General features: G+C 36.5%; 1 protein-coding gene across 4 annotated transcripts; it reads right to left on the minus strand.

Moving 5' to 3' along the window:
- Positions 1 to 1131: 1131 nt before the first annotated feature.
- Positions 1132 to 20361, minus strand: LOC104598781 (homeobox protein knotted-1-like 1). Of its 4 annotated transcripts, XM_088900846.1 has the most exons (7): positions 19983 to 20360; positions 19711 to 19882; positions 19370 to 19583; positions 19177 to 19287; positions 18892 to 19048; positions 2587 to 2837; positions 1132 to 1591 (listed from the first exon to the last, which is right to left on the minus strand). In XM_088900846.1, the coding sequence occupies exons 3-7, from the start codon at positions 19448 to 19450 to the stop codon at positions 1394 to 1396; spliced, it is 798 nt and encodes a 265-aa protein (XP_088756972.1). In that variant the 5' UTR covers positions 19451 to 19583; positions 19711 to 19882; positions 19983 to 20360; the 3' UTR covers positions 1132 to 1393. The 4 variants fall into 4 exon arrangements, with proteins under 4 accessions (XP_088756972.1, XP_010259299.1, XP_010259300.1 ...); XM_010260997.3 differs by having other exon boundaries at positions 19370 to 19882; positions 19983 to 20361; XM_010260998.3 differs by having other exon boundaries at positions 19711 to 20360.
- Between the last annotated feature and the right edge of the window lie 3448 nt (positions 20362 to 23809).

Genomic DNA, 23809 nt, shown 5'->3' on the forward strand with positions numbered 1-23809 from the left:
AAATACCGGTGTGAACCATCAATAAAGTAGTAACTTCTTTAATGTGGCCACTGTCTGTACATTTGGAAGATGCTGTAATGTGAATAGTCACAATTGTCATCGAGAAAAAAAAGGACTTGACAAGTTATCTCTCGGTTTGCTGATGTGGCAAATTGTTTTTACAAATAAAATCAATTATGTTGTCAAACACTCCCCTAAAAGATCAATATGTATTCCATCACTGTTTGCAAGTAAGGGTGTCAATGGACCGGTTTTGGATTGAACCCTATCCAGTCCAAAATCAATTTAGACGGATTGGATGGACCAACAAAGCATATTATATTGGATCAATTCAGTCCAAAATATTTATTAGATTGAATTGGATTAAGCCAATATCTGGTCCATTGATATAAGATGAGAGTATATGTGTCAATGGACCGAGTTTGGGTTGAAATCAATCTAAATCAAAATGAATTTGAATAAACTGGATGGTCCAGACATTGAATTGGATCGATCCAAATTGGTCTAAAAACATTCATTGGATTGGATTAGACCTGGTCAATTTATAATAGATTCACATTGGACTAGATCGGATTGGACCAAATCCAGTCCAATTGACATCCTATTTGCAAGTATAATATGAAGCTCAGTGCTTTTGTTTCACCCTTTTATACTTGAACAAAATATGAAGTGCATAACTTTGAATAAGAATAAAATTAAGGGTCCATTTGGTTTGCAGGAATAAGGCTCTGGAATCGGAATTACAATGGGCTATTCCATTCCTAGGCGGAATCGGAATCCCATTCCCATTCCTGCTGGAATGACATTCCCCCATTTGAGGGAATAGTCATTCCTTGCTAATTTTAATTCCTGCTAATTTTAATTCCCATTTCTATTCCTATCTGAATCAAACAGACTATAAAAATAAACCATTCCGATTCCGATTCCAATTCTAACTACGAACCAAACAGACCCTAAGAACAGCAACTATAAACATAAATTGAACCTTCAAAGTTGAAAATGAGTGATTATACGTTCATAATGCTTGGAAATGATCAGTGCACGACCGAATAGATGGCAGATCATAGACGCACCGCGTGGCTATAAACTCCTGTGACAAGGAAGGCATAGTCGGTGAGTGCAGAAAGAAGCTTTATGAATCATCATTATATTAAGGATGAAGCTGACATCAATCTTCAACACTTGAAAATGTGCAGAATAACTTTCTTATTACACTTCGTGCCATTTAAAATTCATGAGAAGTTTTGATCCTCCCATGAGTCGTTATAGCACCATTGAAATCTAAGGATACATACATTTGCAAGTTACATATATATAGAGACATGTATGGCGAAAGAAGAATAAAGGATACTAGCAACAAATAGGGATAGCAGACTTGGGGAAGTTACAGTAATCAAAGAACATCATTGCCTGTTCCTCCTCTGTTAAAACACATGGAATGAACGCCACCTGTACCACTGACGCCCTCCATAAGAGCAAACCTCATGTCCTCGGATGGTTTCCAGTGTCGCTTCCTCTGATTGATGAACCAATTATTTATCTGCTTTTGATCAAGTCCGGTAATCTCCGCAAGCTTCATCTTCTCTTCTTCCTGTCCCAATATGCAATTTTGAAAATTTAACCAAAGATGCATCGGAGAGAGAAATTTACATTTAGAAAGCAAGCCTCGGTATTTTGAAAATTTAACGTAAAGTGCTTTGGCGCAACAGTTGAGTTGCTCCATTGTGACCCGAATGAGCAGGGTGTTCAAATTTTGGAAACAGCCTCTCTCTGCAAATGCACAGGTAAGGCTGCGTGCATCTGTCTCTCCCCAGACCCCTTACATTGGTGAGAGGCTTATATGAACTAAGCTGCTATTCAAGCTATAATTGGGATAAGAACAGGATACAGGGGGAAATATAGAAAACCTAAGGCCTGTTCTCTTTTTGGATTTTGAGAGGGGAAAATTGGTCTATGGAAAATTCATTTCCCTGTACCCATCTCCTAGGAGGGTAACTTTATTACATAGTTGTGAACACTTGGATGAAACAAAATTACCCCTTTTAATAATGACATTTTTATAACCAAGACATTTATTATCTGAATTATAAAGAACCTAGGTAAATCAAATACACTTACTCAAATAAATATTTCCCAAAAAACACTTATCCTGGTAAATAACTTCCAAAAAAGCAAATGGGGCCCTAGAGTTACTTCCAGCAAGTTTTAACCCAAAATGGCAGAGGAAAATATAAAATACTTGTTTTTTGGTCAGAGCAGGCCGCAGGGTAGACGTGAGGCCCACTGCCCATATCAGAGAGAGCCTGCGGTTGAACGAAAATGATCATTAACCTCCCATTTGGAGGGGTGCCAATTGACTATCATGACTGGGCGCAAGGTTCAAATATTTCGGTGCCCAATACATCTGTTTAGGGGTGTTTTTGGGAAATTTTTTCATTAAATAATATATATAAAAAGTCTTAAAACTGAAATTTGAAAAAAATAAAAAATAAAAGGCACGTGGTTCAAAGTGTCAATACACAGAGGTGCATCGATTCTTTGACCCATGACAACTGGGTAAGTTAGAATATCAGCTAGAGCTATTACCGTGGGATATGGCCATCTATAGTGTGTGTTCCACCAGTCGAGTAGTGTCATCCTTGCATCTTTCGGCAATTTCCCCTTCTTTCTCTTCTTCAAGAATTCCTTCCTCAAACTGCTAAGATAGCCGCTGTACTTACGCAGGAGCATTTCTTTCAGCTCTTTGTCACCAGGGCGTGGCCCGCAGGATTCTTGGCTTTCTGATGCTTCAACCTCCCCACAGCTTAGCTCCTCTTCAGATGTCACAGCTGTATCATCTGAAAAACTGGCAAGAATCAGAGCTGGCTTACATAGAATCCATACTCCGCATACACAAACTAATTTGATCATTAGCATATGTTGAAATGGGAAATAAGCAGTTGCGCAAATTTTGGTGACAATAATTGTTGACAGTATCGTATCATTGGTATTCAAAAGTTCTGGCAGAAAACAACCACAATAAAGACAAAGAACTGTTGTAAGAAAATAATTTGACATCTTGCCCTCGCATCAGGCCCCAGACCCACCCACCATTCAAGACCAAATGCAGATGGACAAATAAATACTCTTTGATTTGCTAGTTTTGCACCAATATAATATAATATGAAGTGCAGAGTTCAGAGTTTTTGGCCACAGGGTAGTCCACAAAATAACACAACCAGAAATCAACATGCAAAAAAGAAAATTAATCAAAGAAAAAAACCACTTAAAAATCCAACTGAGAATGCTACAAGTTTAAATGAGTTGCATTCCACAGAAACCACAAAAACAATAACATCTAAGCCCTGTCCAACTATATGGGGTCAGCTACATAATCCTGTTCGCCATTCCATTTGTTTAGTGCCAAATGCATAGTTAAATTATGTGCACTTAGACCATTTCTTACTACACCAACCCAGGCCCTTTTGGTCTTCTCTTTATCCTTTTCGTAGACCCTTCAACTTTCAACAGATTGCTTCTTACCAAACCATCTTACTGTACTCTCATTTATCACCTATAGGAACCATCCCTAGGTACCTTTGAATGACCACATTTCTGACCCTACCCCTCCAGCTTTTCCATTCATCTATCCCAGCAGACACATTTTCTCCACATTCAATTTTTGGAAATGTTCTTTCTTGACTTCCCAACACACTTTCTCCATATAAAATGATATAGTCACAACACATCGCAGCAAGTGAACTTTCTGGTTTGAAAAAACAGTAGTAACCAGGGGTAAAAAGAAAACAACACATCAAGCAGAATGAGTTGGTGTAGTTTGGCAAACTGCAACATAAATTTGTAAAGATTTTTTTTTTTTTATTTTAAATATAGATCTACAACCAGGGATTTCTTTCCTAAAGCCCATACCTAGAAGCACATTATAAGAACATTGTATAACCCTAAACCCATAACCGGGAAAAACCAGCAAAAAACCCAAATGTCTCCCAAGAATATACAATTCTATCCAGATACACCTAAAAGATACACATTTATAGATATGAAAGAACGCCTTTCCCTTCACCATAACCCAACATACGGTATTACTTTTTAAGATGAAAAACCTAGAGAGACAACTGTGGCTTTCCAAGGTGATGGTCTCAACAAGCACTACCATGGCTGGTATTCCACTGAGAATAAATATGTTATTCCTTGGTTTTCTTCAACAGCACAAAGAGAACAAGAATCAATCATGCTGCCGATCAGGACCAGGGCAAATATGAACAAATATGAAGAAACCAACAAAGTCTACCTCTCATTGAATCAATAGATCTCTAACCAATTTTGAATACTGCTTTCAGAATCTTCACAAGTCATAACCACCATACCCAGAATGGTAGTCTGATAACATTTGCTTTGAAGAGTAATCATGCAAGTAGATGGCACCACCAGCAAAAAGATATAATAGAAAAGAATGAGGCACAAGTAACACAATATAATGTGGTTCATCAGTAACGCCTATGCCCCCATCAGTGAATGCAACCAATAAAAATCCATAAATCAGGCAAGAAGATAAAATTGATCAATCAAACTCAGAACATCAAAGAGAAGCGCCCTTACCAAGAATAATGCTTTCTAAAGCAATATTCTTCCACAAATATTTTTGACATCTAACAACAGGATCTATACCACAAGCTTTTGAATTCTACTAGGAACACTTGAGGGTACTTAAACCAATTATGATGTGCTAAGTCAGTTACAAGTATGGAGCTGATGTTTAGTAAAAAAGATTTCCACAACATAACAAGTAGAAAATCCCTAAAACAAAACAACAAAATCCAAGAGATAGGATCTGAACTTGTGTGGAACCTAAAACCCATAGTTGGGAAGAACTAAATGATTTGCAATATCTATACAATTTCAATCTCAAATGGAGGACCAACTCTCTCATAAATGACAGAACTCCCAAAAAAATACCCCAGAAACATAAATGTACATATGCACACCAGTACTTTTATGTGTACCCAAAGAAAAACCACAAATATAGTAGTATTATTTGGCACATATATAACTACCCAAAATGACCCACTTGACATGCCTTTTCTCACTAACAAACTGCTAAGAACTTCATATAAAAGAAAATGTTCAGCTCATTGTGCAACTTCAATAGAATATCATGCCTTTATTTGGTATATAGGAAATGAAAGAGTTGTTACACAAGACAGGGTTATGTCCCCAAATATCATACTATTCATATATAACAATGTAATTTAAATAACCCCAGGATGGGTAATGTGGACTAAAGTCATGCAGCATTCAACAGTGCTATTATAATGTATTTGATTTGTTCCAGAGAAGAATATTAAAAAACCATTAAATAATATTCAAAATATAAAAAGTAAAAGAAGGATATTTAGTTAAGTGCATATCTATATGGTGGTTTTTGTTTCACATGTAATTTCTCCTAAAATAATTAGTAGAAAAAGCAACACATGAAGAAACTTGCATAGCTATCAGTCACTTATCAACATCAAGCAGACAAATTGATATCCAACTATAAGGCAACCGTGACAATCATGAGAGGTGAAGAAGGAACATAGTAGAAAAGTCATTCAACTCAGCATTATGGATAAGTAACACCAAAGATGGGACAATTTAATTTTTCACTACCATTGACCATGCACCATGTTCATCACCACATATCTGAAGCTACTATGCTGGTTAGTAATATGCCCATCTATGTTGCGAGGATGGTTAGAAAATATAACATAATATCTAGCAGCAAGTTAGAAACCCCAATACTAAAAAAAGAACCCCATACTTCACCTGAAATGCCTCCAGATAATTTTTCTTGTATATTTGAAATTGAAGATGGAGGGAGACTGGAATGATGCTGGGGGTACCCACAACATACAATGATGATGTTCCAGTTCATTGTAGGGATTGTAATGTTGCAGTTTAGTCTGTGAGCAGCCTTCTTGTAAAAAGGCTAATTTACTGTAGTTTGCCTAATTTATTTTTCAATAGTTTACATTCATTAAAAGAATACTACCATGTTGTGTTACTTGAAAGATTCCAATACTCTGAAAACTGTTTAGCAAAACAAGAAGAGTGAAAAAAAACTGCATAGGGCTGGAAGCCCACTTCACAAACTTGCAAAGAGTACACCAAACAACACAACAGAAAATAACCTACAGCATTCTTATTCCATTCTGAATCTGCTACCCAGAATTTGTTCCCACATAAAACTGCCACTGTGTATTGGGAACATCCCTCCGTAAATGGCAATGGAGATAATCCCTATACAGCTGTAATGTCCTATGGGTAAGGATGTGGGAACAACTTGTGGGTAGGAGACCCGATCCCTTCTTATTCTCCAATTCTTCACTCCCCCTAAAGTGGAGACTAGATTTCAGTCAAGGCCAAGTTGGTTGGAATGGTCTCTATCATAACTCCAGTGGACTCCTTGGTTTAAGAAATCAGCAAGACAGTCATTCATTTTCTCCAATAAAGTATTAATCAACCTCAATATGCTTCATTTGATCATGCTAAACATGACTACGAGAAATGTTAGTGTAAACCCAATGGTGAAGAGTGAGGACAAGGATGGTCCGGCTCCGATGATTCAGAGGAAGATGGTGGTAGCTTGCAGAGGTTGGTGGAGGAGAGGGAAAGAGGAGAGAGATAACCTGGATCCTCTCTCATCCATAATGGTTTCTCTAATAGGTTATTAATGGGACCCTATTTATGGTGACTTGAGGCTCCATTTTGTAGAACCTTCCTATTCTGTCTTTTTCAATTTTGCCCTTGTGCACATGTCTAATTAATGAATGTGCCCTTAATTACCATTCTAGAATGTTCTTAGATACTATCATTCTAGAAAGGTCCCAACTCTGAAACTTGTAAATAATTAGCAGATAATTGATTTAAACCCAGTATGGCCTAACCCGGATTTATGCCGGGTTGGCCGGGTCGATGTACGTGTACAAATTCACTGTCTTAGGTTAGTAGCATCCTTAATGTCAAAACATAAATTAACTGGATTTGGAACAACACAAGCATTCCAAGTAGGGGGTAGCCCTCCCCCACACAACAGCTTATTGATATGGTTCCTCACTTTCTCTAGTGCATGCATGTATTAACTATCTTGACAGTGTGGCCGGCCAGAAATAAGAGGAAGAGAAGAGAAGAGAAGAAGAGAGAAGGGAGAAGAGAAGAGATGAGAAGGGATTGGCAATGTAACAGTGCTGGCGGCGCCAGCTTTTATTATAATATATATAGGGCGGCAGCAATAAGAAGGGAAAAGACCCTTCTGCCCCTGCTATAAGTGAGTACAATAACAGGCATAACAGAAGTAAAAAAATAGAAATAAAAAACGCTTTAACTAGCCAAACAGACCCTAACACCAACAACTAAATTATTTCAACAAACTAATTACTCCAAATTCAAGCAATATTCAGTCTGGTCATAGACAAATAGATAAAGAAAAACTAGTCTCTAGAACTTGAGTTTATCAATGAAACTTCCATGGAAGAGAGGAAATTCATAAAACAAACCAGGTTTCCATAAATTCTAGAAGCAATCATAATTTCATAATTTCTTGGTGATACAGATTTTAATATGCTAAGCAGTTTTAAAATTTACACAAGGAGTGGGATTAGTTATCTTATTGGATTAAATTATTTTATAGAGTTTTACTAGAGTTTTTTTAGAATTCAGACAAGATGAAAATGCGATCACATTATTTTTATTTCAATCCATCCAATGTCACCAAGATCTTGTAAATCTGGCATATATCGCCGAGCATAAGGTCATTAGATATCCCTATTCCTTTAGGGCAATCTAGGACTAGAGTTGCAATATCCTTTTTTAATGGCACCTTATTTTTTGACGGTATCATCATCATCTAAGCCTTCTCCCAACCATATGGAGTCAGCTATTGTTGGTTTATATTATATAAATAGTAATCACACAATTAATAAAAGAAGACAATGGTGCTCTTTTAAGTTTTCTTCCAATTAGTGGTATGCTGGTACAAAGTTCTCACAACCAAAGGGGCACACCAAATGGTGATGCACCATCTGGAAAACAAGGGCTATAATCTCCTAATCCTAGTCCATCAAAGCCTCCTATTCAATAATTTTTAAACAAGGATTGTAAAATTTCTTCACGGATATATCAACTTGTGTGCCAAATTGCATGGATATACAATACTTAGAGAATATCTTTTAGGTTTTTGTCCATTTGAATTTCACTCAAACTATTAGAGTTAAAGTAGAATGGACATCAAGAAGTCAAAGAGGTATAAGGAGAGGAATAAGTAGTAATCTCTCTTCTATATTACACTCTTAAAGAGAGGGCACTAGAATAATATAGTGCAGTAACTGCAGTTTCAAAAAGAGGACCAAATGTCAAAAATTATCACAAGTAGAGAACACTGATCAGAGCTTTGGTGTCTAACTTGGATCAATAAGGAACTACATAATACATATAAAACAAGTACACACAAATAAATGGTAAATGCAGGATCATCAGGAAACAACAAAGGAAAAGAAACATGAAACCATAGACCAAATGGAAAATATTTAACCAAATAGGTAGGCAGTACTCCCTCCACTCAACACCAATTGGAACTTTCAGAACTAATTTCTGTAAGATGTGTTATTCCTTCAAGACAAGCCATCCTATTGAGGTGTATAATCACAAGAACATAGACACATAAGGCCTAAGACCCTTTCAAAAGTGGCACTATATGATAGAAAAAACTTTAACTAGCTTCTCAATAGGCATAAACATCATAGAATATATATTTTTATTGGTATATAGAAATTTCAAACAAAAGTCATACCCAGATTCCTATTAATATGGCCACCACAACATTTGGTTTTCCTTGATCTAGGATGAAATGGAACATATAGGTGGCCTACAACTCATCTCTTTAATATTACTTGAGCTCATGAGTCTGACAATCTTTGTTATTTCCATTTAGATCAATTATCTCCACCCCTTTTTAATACAACTGTCAGACAAATGGCAAGAAACCATCACAAAGTAGTCACTAGTGACTAGACCTTTTCATTGCAATCCTCAGAGATTCTTCATTTATTACCAACGCATATCCTCAGTCCTTCAAGGTATCATTACATAGTGGTCCAACTTCTCCCATACACTAAAGACTAGTAAAATAATACAACAATCTGTCCTCCCCAACAAAATGGGACAACCAGATGGAAAACCTGGTATCTTCTTGCCACATTGTTAGGTTTTGAACAACACATTGGTCTTCTCTACCACACTTAGTGTTGTATTGAGAAACAGGAGGCCACAACTCATTTGAGCTTGCACTGAATTAAGTAACTGAGATTTGATTGTACAGTCTTCTTTCTCCCACTTTTAATATGCAGGATAAGTGGTCACTGGCTTTTGATCTTAATACCAATATCCCACTTCACATGCAATGCACATTATAACTGATTGGGACCATCCCTAAAGTTCAAACCATCAATTTTTATGCAATTGTAATCTCAAAATTTAGGTTGTCAATGGAGCAAGTGTGGGTAGAAAACCCAATCACTGTAGACAACTTATTGCAAACAGATTTTTATGAGACAAATCTGCAATAAACCAATCTTACAGTCTGACTCAAGACTAATATTTTCTACAGATACTGACATACCACATACCACCTGTTAGACAATTGTATGCCCTTAGCTTCAATCAGAATTATGTACATTATGAATTTATTGTAAATGAATAAAATACACATTTGATTCATGTTCCTGTGGTGTGTTTCTGTGTAATACCCTTAAACTGGACACTTAATGAAACTTGTGTTAGTTTAGAATGTTCACAGCCATTGGGTAAGTCTGGGGAGATTTATTCTGCCAAGGCTGACACTGATGTGCGGCCAACTGTTGGGGTGGCTTGTCTTAGCTACCAAGGTGAGACCCGAAGCACATGCGGTGTAGGATTAATAGAACATCTGAACTGGACCAGATTTCCAGTATTGCCCTGGACCTTAGAGATAGATGGGCAAAACTGGAAAATTACACCTGACCCCTAGACTTGATTATGATACTACACTAGGTGTTGGATTGGGCTGTCTTTGATGAACCAATCAGTGAGATCCTTAGCGGGGGTCAAAACCTGGGTATGTTGGGACAGTCCGAGAATTCATCTAAGTGGGTGATCATAGTGACAGGATCAGCCCCTTTGTCAAACAAAGGTAATGATTGGGAATGCACTCTCTCTAATGGAAATCAAGACTGCCGGCAGCCGATATCAATTGTTGAGATTTTGTTTTGCAAAATATATTTATATATAAAGATATATATGTTATGGTTTCAAAATGATTTGCAAAAGGTTTTAATTCCCGGGATCCATGTAAGCAGAGAGTACAACACTGTTCCTTCCAATCGAGGGAGAGGTCCTCCCTTGTCGGGCAATGCTTGATCATTATGGGCTGAGAGGTTAAGTGTAAGACCATTGAGGATAATACCTGATAGACTAATCTTGCATCTGCCGACAATCCCTGGGTGTTACAAGGTGGCTTGGCCCAGGGACAACTTAGGGTAAGTGTTGGGCCCATAGAGCCCACAAGATGGGTTTCAGGGGGTGCACTGTCCATAACAGTGTATTCGGCCAGGCCTTGTAACAAAGGCTGGGCTGAACCCATGTGGCTGATGTGTAGATCAATGTTTGGGTCCCACGCCATACAAGGAAGCCCAACTAGGCAGCAGTTTGGAAGGCTAAGTGAGTACATAACCTTAAATGGGCCTTAAGCCCATTTCGAACTGGGCTGATTTGATCAGTCACTTAAAGGGGCGAATTCTGAGATGGATCAGCTGATAGGATTGGGCCTAGACCCTATCCACTTAGAGAGTCCAAGATCTTCATTTAGATCTGGAAGCATCCAAATTAGATTAGGAGATGGCTGATCTGATCTGCAGATAAGATAAGGGTTATCCCTTATCACTTAAAGGGACTTCTAATCCAAATATGATTTGGATTAGCAACTCCTAATGGGATTAGGAGCTGATCCCTTTAAAATTATGAAAGAAAGAAAGGGGTGATACACAGTTAGTGATTGATGTTCAATTCTCTTCAGAGCTGAAGATCACAAGAAGAGAGATTTCTGCACCCTACGAATTCTCTTGCCGCCTCCTTCCCGCCGCCGCCATCACCTTCAGTTCGATCTCCAGTTCTTGGGAGAAATCAAGATCTGATCTTGATTCCAATCTTTTGGGAAAATATTGGTTGGAGCTGTACTCACAAGCCGTCCAATTGATTCTTGTAAAGGGTCAAGTTCTTTTGGAAGAACATTGTTGATTCTGCTCCATTCTACACTGCGCCATTTTCAGTGGGAGCAGATTTTGGATCCTTCCTTGGGCGTGAACACCTCCATTGGGAGATATTGCTTCTCTGTATCAGGTACATCCTCCCTCCTACTCCTTTTGGTTCAGATCTGGTTTGGTTCTTGATTCAAGATTGATCATTGAAAAACATGTTTTTCAAATATAGGGAATTCGATTCCCTGCAAAGATGGGAGAAATCTTTGAAATTCGCCCTATCCATTCCGCAAGACTTGGGCGTCCATGTGATGGATATCCCATCCCTTCAGCTGCATAAACTAACAATAAAAAAGCCGGTGACAGGATTATTATGCAAATACAGAATGATCCCAAAGAACATACATGAGTCACCCAAAACCAGATCCAAGCATCAACCATCCAATTAAAAGGAGAGAAAGAAGATTTAATGGTACAAGAGCGAAATATGGAGAAAAAAGTACACTTAAAATGAAAAAAAAACGAGATTAGTTTGGAGCAGTTGCAAACTTTCCAGGTGAAAAGAATCTACAGATGTCAAACAAGAAAAATCTTCACAAATTTGTAGCAGAAAAAATAAATGCAGACTGTTTCTTTTCTGATTTTTATGCCATAAAGCATACAGAAAAATCTGAAATCATTAATACTCTATGGTCAATATGATCTCATCACTCTTTAACACTAAGTTGGAAAAATCTGGGTTTTTAGAAGATAAGGGAACTACAAAATAGAAGAAAATGCCCTTTACACTGAAGCTATATATATGGATACCCACTTTGAATACATTTATACTTAACTTATAAAAGAAGAGTGTAATTTACAAGAGTACTAGTAAGATCTTGGAAAAGAACACGTTGCCCATTTATTCTCTAACCCTATAACCTTACCACACCAACCATTTGGGTTGGTCAGACAATTTCTTAATTACCCATGCAATGTTATCTTTAGTCGGAAATCAGAAGCCCAAAACTTGCACTACATCATTCATTCTAGTCATTGTTATCCTCTGCCCTTACAGAACAGCCTCAACTCAAAATATCTAAGCTGACAAAATTGTTGTATCTTCTACAGAGATTGCTCCTAAGTTCCAGACATTTTTCACATTCCAAAAATTTATCCTCCCTAATCATGACATTAAGGCAAGAAACAACTTCAGAAATTCTATTGGAACTGTTTTGTTAACATGCATTCTCAGCTCAATCATCTGGAACAGATGCACATCAACTCTAATGGACAACCCAGAGTGGACCACACCTTCTCAACACAGAAAATCTCAAGGAAACCACATCCCTAATTTCAATTCCCTCATTACAGTCCCATAAATCCAATTTATGTTGTTGGAAAACAAGAAACAGCAAAGATCCCCCTCTTAATACCTAATCCATCAAATAGTGAAACAAGAAACATGCAGCAGATTCCAGACTAGGGATTCAAATCAGGTTGAACCAGTCAGGACCTAGTTACTTTGAAACCATGCCCAAATCTCACTCCAGACAGTAATCCCTCATATCCAGCCAAACATGTTTTCATGAATCAACACCATGTATCCACCCCCATCCCCAATGAGGGTGTGGGAGATGTTGAAACACTACAGTGGGAATTCTTTTTCCAATGCAAGGCAGAAAAAACAAAACAGAAACATAGATGTCAAGAATAAAAGTTTACATGGTTTCTTAACAAGGCAGAATATGTTAACAAACAAAGATGACCATAAAACTAAATTGGAAAGTTTACAAGAGTTGCATGTGCTGATAAAACAAAAGTTACAAGAGTTGCATGAAAGACAAACTAAGCATTCCTACCAAAAAACAGTTTTTTTTTTGGTAAATCAAAATAAAAAAAAAAATTAATAAATAAGAAGAAAGTACAAAGAGGTGACAAGATATCACCCACAAAATGTCAGAACCCAAGACCCGCCAACCCCTTTTAATACATACATACCTTTTCTTCCCCATTTTTACAAACACAAAGAAAGACACTGCCAAAAACCAAAACACTTCAAAACCCAACATCCCCCTTTGAGATCTCCAAACCTACAACCCTAAAAACTTTCACCATACAGGCCTCCCTTTAAAGCTTTCTTCGTTCAAAGGACAACTCTTTTCCAATTCCCAGAACATTTTTCTCACAAAATCATCCCCTTCTATAAAAGGTAACCTTACATCTTGCTTTCTTGGACCTTGGTTTCCACCATCTTTTCCATCTCCACAGTTTCTTCTATTTTTCTTACTTTATCAACAATTACCTCTTCATCTTCAGACTTGTCTTCCTCTAAATCATCCTCCTGCCCCAGTAGGTCCACCTTCCTACCAAAAGCAGTTGATTTGAATGCCTTATATTCACCAAAAAGTCATGGGCTCAACTGTCATAAATAACTTATTCAAGATATCCAAACCTGAATCCGTTTTTAGTTTACATTATTAATAACATATAATATTCTGATGACTTCTAGTCCAATTTATTAAAATATCTACATCTGATATAAAATTTATGGCTAAGTTTCTATACGAATCGAGATGTTATTAACCAGATTTGGCTGTAGGTACATAAGAACATTTTATTGATCAAACAAAACGCTTTTGAATCATTGGAGTGAATTGTTTTCATAGTTCATATCAGAACCACAGCCACAGCCAAATGTAGAAAAGCCTGTCAAATACCTTTTATTGGTCCGCTTTTTTATATTTTCTCATTTACACCTTTTTTGTGTTTACTAGGGAAGGGTAAATAAGAAGGGATCCAACAGATATCGTTCAATTGAAATCCAAAAGAAATGAGGACGAAACATACCAACCTTGGCAAATAAGTTTGCAACCCACAAAACCGTTCAGTGGCTTGCACCCATACAATTATCCTAAATAATTTGTTTAAACTACATCCACTTAATATCCATTTCACCTTTTTGAATGGAATGCATTGCAATATTTGAAATAAAAATGACTAATTGTCCAAATTCATGGTCAATATACTACAATTTACAAACAAGATATCAAGGTGCTGGGTCGGTTTGGCAGCATCAGCCTTACAAGATACCTTAACTTTTAAAATTTGAAAAGCAATCAATCATATATATGAACTTAGCCATCAGAACTAAACTTGTTCAACCCAAAAATCTAACGAGCAGATTTAACCACCCAAAAACATGGCTTAAAGTGCATTCACCCAGAATCCTTATGACAATGCTCAATGTGATGAAACTGTAATAGCAATTGAATAGGAAGAGATCATGTTGAATTAAATGGGCATAATTACATTTGATGAATTATTTTACAAAGCAATATAGGAGCAAATAATTCATGCATACATGGTTTAAAATTTAACACGATCATGATGGTACATGGTTTAAAATGTCAACATACCTCCTGATATTTTCATGACATATTTGCATATCCATGGGTACCAATACAAGAATATAGCAAAACATATTGCCAAATGCTTTTAATATCTTTCATAATTTTTTCAACAGATTTTAGTTTGTTAATTATATCAATATAAGGTTTTCAATCTACATGTGCATAGAGATCACCCCAATAATTTGCTTTACTGTAATTTGAACCCTTCTCTTTACATGTACTATTCTTTCAAGCTAACCGTTATAAATAACTCTTTATTTTGTATTTTACTTTATTAACTTACACATAATTTAAAAATATATAGTCAATGGTTTAATAATTCTTATTAAAGAGTAGCATAAGTACATTCAATGTAAATCATAACTATAATACTGAATAGATATACTAAATCATATCTATAACTAAACTATCAACAGAGGGAGTTATATAAGAGATTTCTAAAAACCTTAAACTTGCTCTAACCAGAGGAACAGGCTATCTTGAAATGGTGTCATCACTTTAAAAATACCACTTCAAACGTGCTATAACCATATAATAATTTAAAGGAACAAGTCCTTTTATAATTAAAAAGAAACAAACATATATTTTCATAGATAAAAACTTAAAAAAAAAAAAAGATGTTATAAAACTTCTCACTAAATCTACACTGGAATTCCACCAAAGAAAACACTACAAACCTTGAACACACACCCAATTAACAATTACAAGTCAAAATACAACAAGAACTGCTAGAAACGGGAAAATAACGCATGAGCCAATCAATCAGATATAAAGTTTTCTCAAATTTTTATGTATTTTCATATTTTATATATTAGGGCTACTTTGTTCGTTTAACATGTTGGTCCAGTGCAGCCTGGAAATTTTACTTGTTAACTCAGAGTTCATTTGTGTTCAAAAGTTTCACAGCCATTGGTTAAACAGCTTGCAAGTGATGAGTTTTCTTATGATATTAGAAATTCTGTAATTTCAATTTCTCATAATTCTACTGGGATTACCCACCCCAAATGTCTATACATATGCCAATAGAGAAAAAATGTTAAGGAACGAATGATTTAAGATTATTTGAGTTTTTATAGCTCGTGCTAATTGCTAAGAGTGGTTACTGAATCCACACTCTAGAGTGACTCAAGTCACTGTACTATTAATCACGTGCTCTCTCTTCTTTATCTACTAGTCTTTTAATTCTACAAGTAGACATTACAGTCGTTGATAGCTTACAAAGTTTTCATCAAAGTAATTCTACCTCCCTAAAGAATTAACATTGACCTTGTTACATTTTTCTATACATCCCAAAATTCCACCTAGATCCTAAATGCCAAAGTTTTCAAGTTTTCTTAACAAAAGTAGAGTGTTTGCCTCTTTGCGAAAGAAGTTCTCTAAGCACTAACAAACTTGGTTATCTTCTAGAACTATCAATTCTAAACCTACATACAAAGTTTTATTTGAAATTCCAACCCTAGACTAATTTTTTCAATTCAAAGCTTTCACAGTGAAACAAAACTACAATTTTTGCACTTGAACATACCTAAACGAGTAAACGACTAAACCCTATTCTAGATAATTAATACCTTCCTTGGATCACCCATTGGTGACAATCAGACCCATAACAGATTGGTATCAAAGTAAGAGATCCTACAATAGAAAAATAGGGCAATTGACCTTAAAATATTCAAATAAATGACTCAAATTCTATTTAAAGAAAATGTGGATCAAGAAAAATTCCTCACACCAAGTGCTAAAGTCTTATTGAAGAGTATAAATGATAAGAGGAAAAACAGGAAATAAAGATAGGGACAAGACATGCAGAGTACCACAGACATGGATATCAGCAATAAGATTCCCATATATATTTCATTTATTGATCATTACAAAAAAATTCTGTAGCCACTGCTTACAGCATGGTTGCTTCCTATATTGCCCTATGGAAGTCGCATTACATATACTGACAAACAATTAAGGAGCTCCATATGAAAAGTCTCTTTTATCATCAAGTCAAGACTCCCTGAATGCCCAAAATTTGCCTAAACATATCAACTCAATTTCTTCAACTTGTTATCAAAGATTCAGTATATTTCTTTCGCTACATTCCATGATTGCAACCCTTTCTCCTTGTCTCCCCCTTCCCTCCCTCCCTCCTTACTAGATTTTAATTATCTAAGTGCATGTTCCAGATAGAAATGCCTACACTCTAATAAACTATAAGAGACAACTGATAATAAAGTATTCCACCACAAAAAAAATAAAAAAACACAATGGAACTTTGAATTTAGTGACAGCACATCATTTTACATTAAAATAAAAGAAATTTATAACCATTTTCAGCAAATCCAAATGTAGATTCCATTCAATTGGATACCAACAAAATAAAAAAGGGAAAATCAACTATGAAACATTTAATTCACTAGACCAGTAAACTTCCAGGTTATGAATTCCAATATGAGAATTAGCACAAAGGGCCTCAGAATATTAAAAAGTTTCTGCCTTGAACATGGTATTTCCCGAAAGCCCCAGGATGGAGCCATTCTCAAATTTAAGAAGCTGTCAACTTCTGCGTTAAACACAATGAAAAGAGATGCAAACATATGAATAATACAATATCCACTACAAAAAAACTTGTAAGCTGTAGAGCAATTGAATCAATCAAGGAAGCAATCGCAAATTTTGACCTTGAAACTGTGGCACAAGAAGCTTTTGATTGCGATATGTATAAGATGAAGAGGCCAGAACTACTTAAAGAAAAAGAAAGATCATAAAACATTTTTGGGGACGATGATAACATCCAGATATCAACATATTATTTTATGGAGCAACACAAGCACACATCTTTTTTAACAATAAAAGATTGCCCAATGGAACCACCTAAATCCAAAATTTTAACTCAGCGTGAACAAAATGGGTTCAATCAATTCACTGTAGCATCTACATATGAGATTGCCCAATGGAACCACCTAAATCCAAAATTTTAACTCAGCGTGAACAAAATGGGTTCAATCAATTCACTGTAGCATCTACATATGCATTTCCCCAAAATCAATTTCATCATGAATACTCAATTGATGTATGCAGTTATGTTAGCCCAGTAAAAAGACTGAAGCTCGTGATTCTGACCACAAAGTCAGTTATTAAATGCCGCAAATAGGATGTTTTTCTTTCTTTCTCCCATAAAAGAACCAAAAACTAACTCAGAATAAAATGTTTCAGTTTTTACTTTGCCTTCCACCCCCTTTTAATTTGATTTGATGTAGTCATGTAGAGGCGGTGAAAACAAATTTGAAAAAATTTTCATCCATTTGAGATTGAAACATACGAAGCCTTGACTAGAATATGACCAGCAGAACCATAATTGTTTTGTGGTTGTATGATGCTAGAAGCTGAACTGCTGTTTCAGATACCTTTATTTTACACGTAAAAAACTAAAATAAATACATAGTAAGTAGGGTTACGGTCCGAGAAGCTATTTTAAAGAAACTGGGGATTGCCACTACAAGTTGAAGTAATGGGAAATTGGGAACTGCAACAACGTTGGTTGCAAACTATAGGCATCTGCCATGGAGAAATTTTTTTGATAATTAAACCATTTACGCATGATGCCACCTTTTTGACACATAGGTAACAAGAAAAGAAAGGCTGGCATTGGAAACGAAAATATTGCCTTTCTGATTGAGAGGAGGGAAGGGGTGAGTGGGGAGCAGAGCTTATCACTCCTATTTTTGGTGACTGCTAAACCTTGATTAGTAAACAGTTGTGGCATGAAAATAGGAGAAAACGTGAAAACTTAAAAAAAAAAATCCCAAATTTCAAGCTAAATTTTAAAAGGAAGAGAAAAATATGCGATGCTTGCATGCCGCACTCAGTCTCTACAGGCCTCCAGAAGCAAAGAACTAGAGAAACATAATCAGACACCAGGCAATAAAGTAGCATCCCGTGTGGCTTACCATTCCACAGCGTAGATGGGTTAGCGTACATCACGCAGTGCGTCTTTTAAAGGGATACCACTGTTTCTACGCAAATGACGAGAAAAACCATTTTTATCCTGTGAGATTTATAACATGCGAACAGCTGCACAGACCGGGATCGTATGCTTGCTCCTATTATGCTGCACCATTGATATTCGTCCACGTAGATATCGAGAGAAGAGATCTAGGCTTGTGATCCGGCTAAGCAGTGCACGCAACCGGCGCAAATTATACATAAACAAGAATACAAATTGCATACGCGCTGTGAAATGTTACCTGAGTGACAATTCCCGGAGGTCGTCGTCGTAGCCGTCGACGTTACGTTACAGAGATTACTGAGCTGCGTCTCGATATTGCTCAGGAACGACGTCGCTTCATCGAAAGGTTTGGACAGCTCTTGTTTGTATCTACGAAGAACCTCGCAATACGATTCCTGCAGCATCAGTAAAGCATCCCTCAGAACTCAATACTATTACGGCCAAGCCCAACCTGCTGAGTCAATTATATGATTAAGAAAACGTTGAGGATTGTAAGAGAGCTTCTCTTTCCGGTCGCTGTTACCATGAACTCGTCGAGTTCTGGATCCGCTCCGATCTCACTACAGCCACCACTCGAATGATTTTCTCGACCTATTTCTTCAAGAAGCGAAGCCAACTTTGGTGGTGCTCCGACCTGTAAAAAGAGGACTATTACAGAAAATGTCTTCGGAGAATTCAAACGGAAAACAGGCTGAGCTGATGAGTATTTCAATCACCTTTCGACATTCTATGTAAGCAGACACTAGGTTAGGATAACGAGGATGATTGGCTATCTGAGCTTTGATCAGATCGGACATCTCCGATCCACAAATCTCGTTCTCGCTCGCTTCAAATTGAAGTAGGTTGTCGACTTGACGGTGGAACCTCGTAGCCGGAGTGGCATTTCCGACTACGGCGATCTCTTCTGAGCACGAAATTGCGGGATCAAGTCTGTACAAATTTTCCATGAAACCATAGAGCAAGATAGAGAACAGTGTATAAATTAGTTCGCCATTTCTGCGAACTTAAAAAAGCGAAAGGTCCGGAGCTCAAAGTTGAAAAAAAAAAAAAAACTAACGGAAGAGACTTCAAGAGCTTCAAACCATCACGCCACTTCCAACTGATCCTCCTCTAAGGATCTGATAACTTTTCGTTGTCCCAACCAGATCAGAAACTCCTATACGATCAAGTAACCGAACCACTTTCGAACACCGGAAGGAACCAATTACAAGGAAAATCCACCAGTTCCACTGAAATTCAGGGGATGAAGACTCAAATTTCGTCCAAGTAAAAACACTTCCAATGAACTCCAAAGAATTGAAACGAGGTCGAGTAATCCAAACCAGCGACCTTCTTGTGCAACGTAAGAGGATTTTGGAGATTCCTGTGCAAATCGAGCTTCCCAGGGCCAACGAAACTAAATTATCCAGGATCACTTCAAGCTTCACTGATGAAAAACTTCCTTTACTGTAACTGCAGCAGCTTGGGAGAGAGAAAGAAAACCTAGCTTGACCTCCCGGCGGTGTCCGTTTGGTTTAAGCTGAAAGAGACTAGACCTCTTTCTTTCTTTTCCCAGGACTGAAAGACTAGAGACGAGAAAGAGAGGAGAGAGGAGAGAGGAGAGGAGAGAGAATGTTCACTTTAGGGAACAGTGATGGAAAGAGAGAGTCAGAAGAAGAAGCTTTTCAGGGCCGCACGTTCTCACACGCTCTGAAAACAGTAGAGGTCTTATAATATCTAACGACGCCCGTATTTATAGCTTTTCACAAAAACACCGCTATCTCTACGGTTGACATGACATTCCACCACGTGTCTAAATATTATTGATTTTCAAACTGTAGTTGCGGGTCCCAAAGCAAGATTGACGACGAGAGTGTGGACTCGTTGTGGAGTGAGTCGAGTGACCTGATACAGTGATACTGTGTCTCTCTCACTCTCACTCTAAAGAGATGAAGAGATAGAGAGAGAGCGAGAGAGATACAGTCTCTCACCCTCCTGTACGACGAAACCTGCCCTGCTCCTTTCACCTTTCACGATAACTCTCACCCTATATCTCTTTCTAAAACATAACAAGTAAATATCGGGAGTCAATATATTACAATTACCATTTTACCATTAATAGAAAAATATAAAATATATAAAAACATAAAAAAAATAAAATATTCAAAAAATATTTTCAAATATAAAATATATAAAAATATAAAAAACTATAGAAATTAAAAAATAAAATCAGAAAATAAAAACGTAGTAAAACACCTAAAATTATAGAAAAACACAAAAATTGCAAAACACTAAAAATTTATAGATTATAGATTATAGAAAATAGAATAATGTAAAAAAACACTAAAAATGTGAAAAAAAAATAAGAAAATTGAAAACTAAAAAAGACAAAAAAACTCAAAAAATATAAAGATTGGATAAAAACATAAATCGCAAATATACATAAAATGATAAAAAATAAAAAAATTATATATTATATAAAAAAGTAAAAAATTGTAAAAACACAAGAAAGTGACAAAATTTTCAAAAAGATAATAAAAACCCTACACATAAATACATAAAATGATAAAAAATTAAAAATATCAACTAAAAAAGCAAAAATAGAAAAAATTACAAACAAACTAATAAAATTATAAAATTTTTCAAAAAATAAACAAAAATTAGACATTGAATCCAAAGATTATTGCAACAAAATTTCAAAAAATATTTCAGACAATAAGATAAAAGTTTACAAAAATATTTTTTTGTCACAGATTTGTAGAACCCTTGATGGGGATTTACATTCAATATTCAAAAGAATACATTGCAAATGCTTCAAAACATAAAATTTGAAGAGAGTGGTGTGGCAGCAATATTTGAGCAAGAAAGAAGGTGGTGTGGCAGCCAAATCTAAGTGCGAGACGCAAAGCAAAGTAGGAGAGTTTGAGAGAGAAAGAGAGAGAGTTTCTGTCTAACCCTAACCTAAATGACCATTTTCCCCTAATTTGCTATTCAAGGGTAATTTAGTCATGAAAATTGTTATTTATGCTGATATGGCCATTTCTATCAAGAAACATTCAAAGTGTTTGGTTTCGTATACATACATTTACGTGTATGAATAGAATGGGAGTTTTGAAAAATAAAACTCATTGGCATGGGGTTCATTGGATGTTTTGAAAATTATGATGAATTTAAGAGAAATGCTGATGTGAGTTTTATACAATTTCACTTTCTTTTTTATCTTCAGAAATTAAAATTAAAAGATTTTCAGTAACTCAATCTCAACCGTCAAAGTGTAATCTTTAAAATGATGGTTTGAACGAGTGGTGCATAGAAGGAAAACCCTACACCCAGTAATTTCTCCGCTTTCCAAAGCGTTAAAGGATAACTTAGGAACTACAATTTTGGCATATATAAAAAACGGAATTCTATGAAATGTATTTAAATCGAACGGTGGAGAGATGGTACGTACGTGACTACGTGCTTTGTTCGTGAGAGGTAATGAATGATCTGTCTCTGCCATCCTGATATTTATCGGGTCGGGTGGGGTAGAGGAGGGAAAGCTGGAAGGAAAAGTAGACCAGGTTTGTTTGGAGAAACACATTTATTGTTGCTCGCTCGTGGTGTGTACCATCGACAGTAAGTTCTGAATTTTTTGTTCGTGGTTAAGGACCTCCCCAGGGTCCACTCCAGTTCCAGTACACTGCCCCGTATAGTCCGGTCATGACCTCCAACCCGACCCGATGTCCCCGCATTTGGTGAACAAAACCCGCTTTTGCTTCAGCTCTTCTACAACCTGTTGGAGCATTGCGTTGGGCACTGCCAATCATCAGTGCCGGATTTCGACCCGGATCCAAACCTTGCTTAAATCTACCAGATTGATTGACTGCATGATTGCAAGTAATACAAATACAACCAAACATGTACACAGGTCTGAAAAGAAATATTCTATTCAATACGTGGGGGCTCTGAGGCGTAGAAGGCTGAGTTGGAACTTGGAAGATAATAACCAAAATTCCAAATTGTCCTCTTTGGATTCGCCAGCCCCATGCTGATGCTACTGTGAAATTCGTATAAAGTTAAATATCCAGAGAATTTTCTACGTATAAATTTTAGCTCAGCCCCGACGATATTCCTCTTGTTACCCTTTATTGATGGGTCAAATTACTTGGGTTCCAAAAATACTTGCCACGTGGACAGAATAGGGTTTTTTTTAAGACAGTTTTAATGTTGAATAAATATTGAAATTACTTTTCATTAGTGACAAATAAATCTTTTTTGGAAACCACTAATATTGAAAGGTGATGTGGAAGTGTGGATCATAAGATTGAATACGTGACTAACTCATCTATAACATCCCTACCTGGCGGACGATTCAGATTGGCCCAAATCATGCTTCCGCATGGCAAAAATATGAGGTTGTAGCAGGGTTGGGTTGTGTAGAGAGAGTAATTCCCAAACAGCCCAAAATAAGTATGAACAGAATACCTAACTAGTTTTGTCTTGGTGAACACTGTGCCAACAACAAGAAAACCTGGACTTGCATGTAAGAGAAGAATGAAGCTGCCCAAGGCTTCGTTTTGATTTGTGGGGTTTTGTAAGGCCTGTTTGAGAGAGTTGAGTTGAAAAGTCCGTCAAGCTAGTTTAGCTATTTTGAAACACTTTAGATAAAAACAAACATTTAATTGACAAAGGTGTCATTTTGGTAGGTTTTTTAGAAAGATTTTTTAGATGGTCAAAAGACATATTAAGCTTTTGGGGTCTTGTTTTTAGAGGCTATCTATCACACATAAAGGCCAAAAAGCTTCATTTGAAACTTCTCAAAATTCGGCGTTTTCGATCTTTTTTGGGTCTTTTCGTGCACATGTATATTAATCTTTTTAGTTTTTGGTTACCAAACGGAAAATACCAATTTTCGGTCTTTCAAGCTTGTCGAAACCCAAAAGATCATACATGAAAGATTTTACAAACGTCTCCATAAAATCAAAATTTGACCCATTGTGTAACTTGAGTTATGATCATCATACATCCATCTACACAACTCTCCACATAGACCTTCTTTAATAGGTTTATTAAAAACAATTGAATCAAATTAAGTTAATCCCTTACCCCCTAATAACTCTTAGTTTTGTTTTAAATATCATTTAGTAAGTCTTTTTAGGAAGATCTTCTGACTGCCTAGGTATGACCAAAAGATG

This window comes from Nelumbo nucifera, chromosome 3, assembly GCF_055504915.1.
Source record: "Nelumbo nucifera cultivar China Antique chromosome 3, China Antique-T2T, whole genome shotgun sequence".
In the NCBI taxonomy this organism is placed as follows: domain Eukaryota; kingdom Viridiplantae; phylum Streptophyta; class Magnoliopsida; order Proteales; family Nelumbonaceae; genus Nelumbo; species Nelumbo nucifera.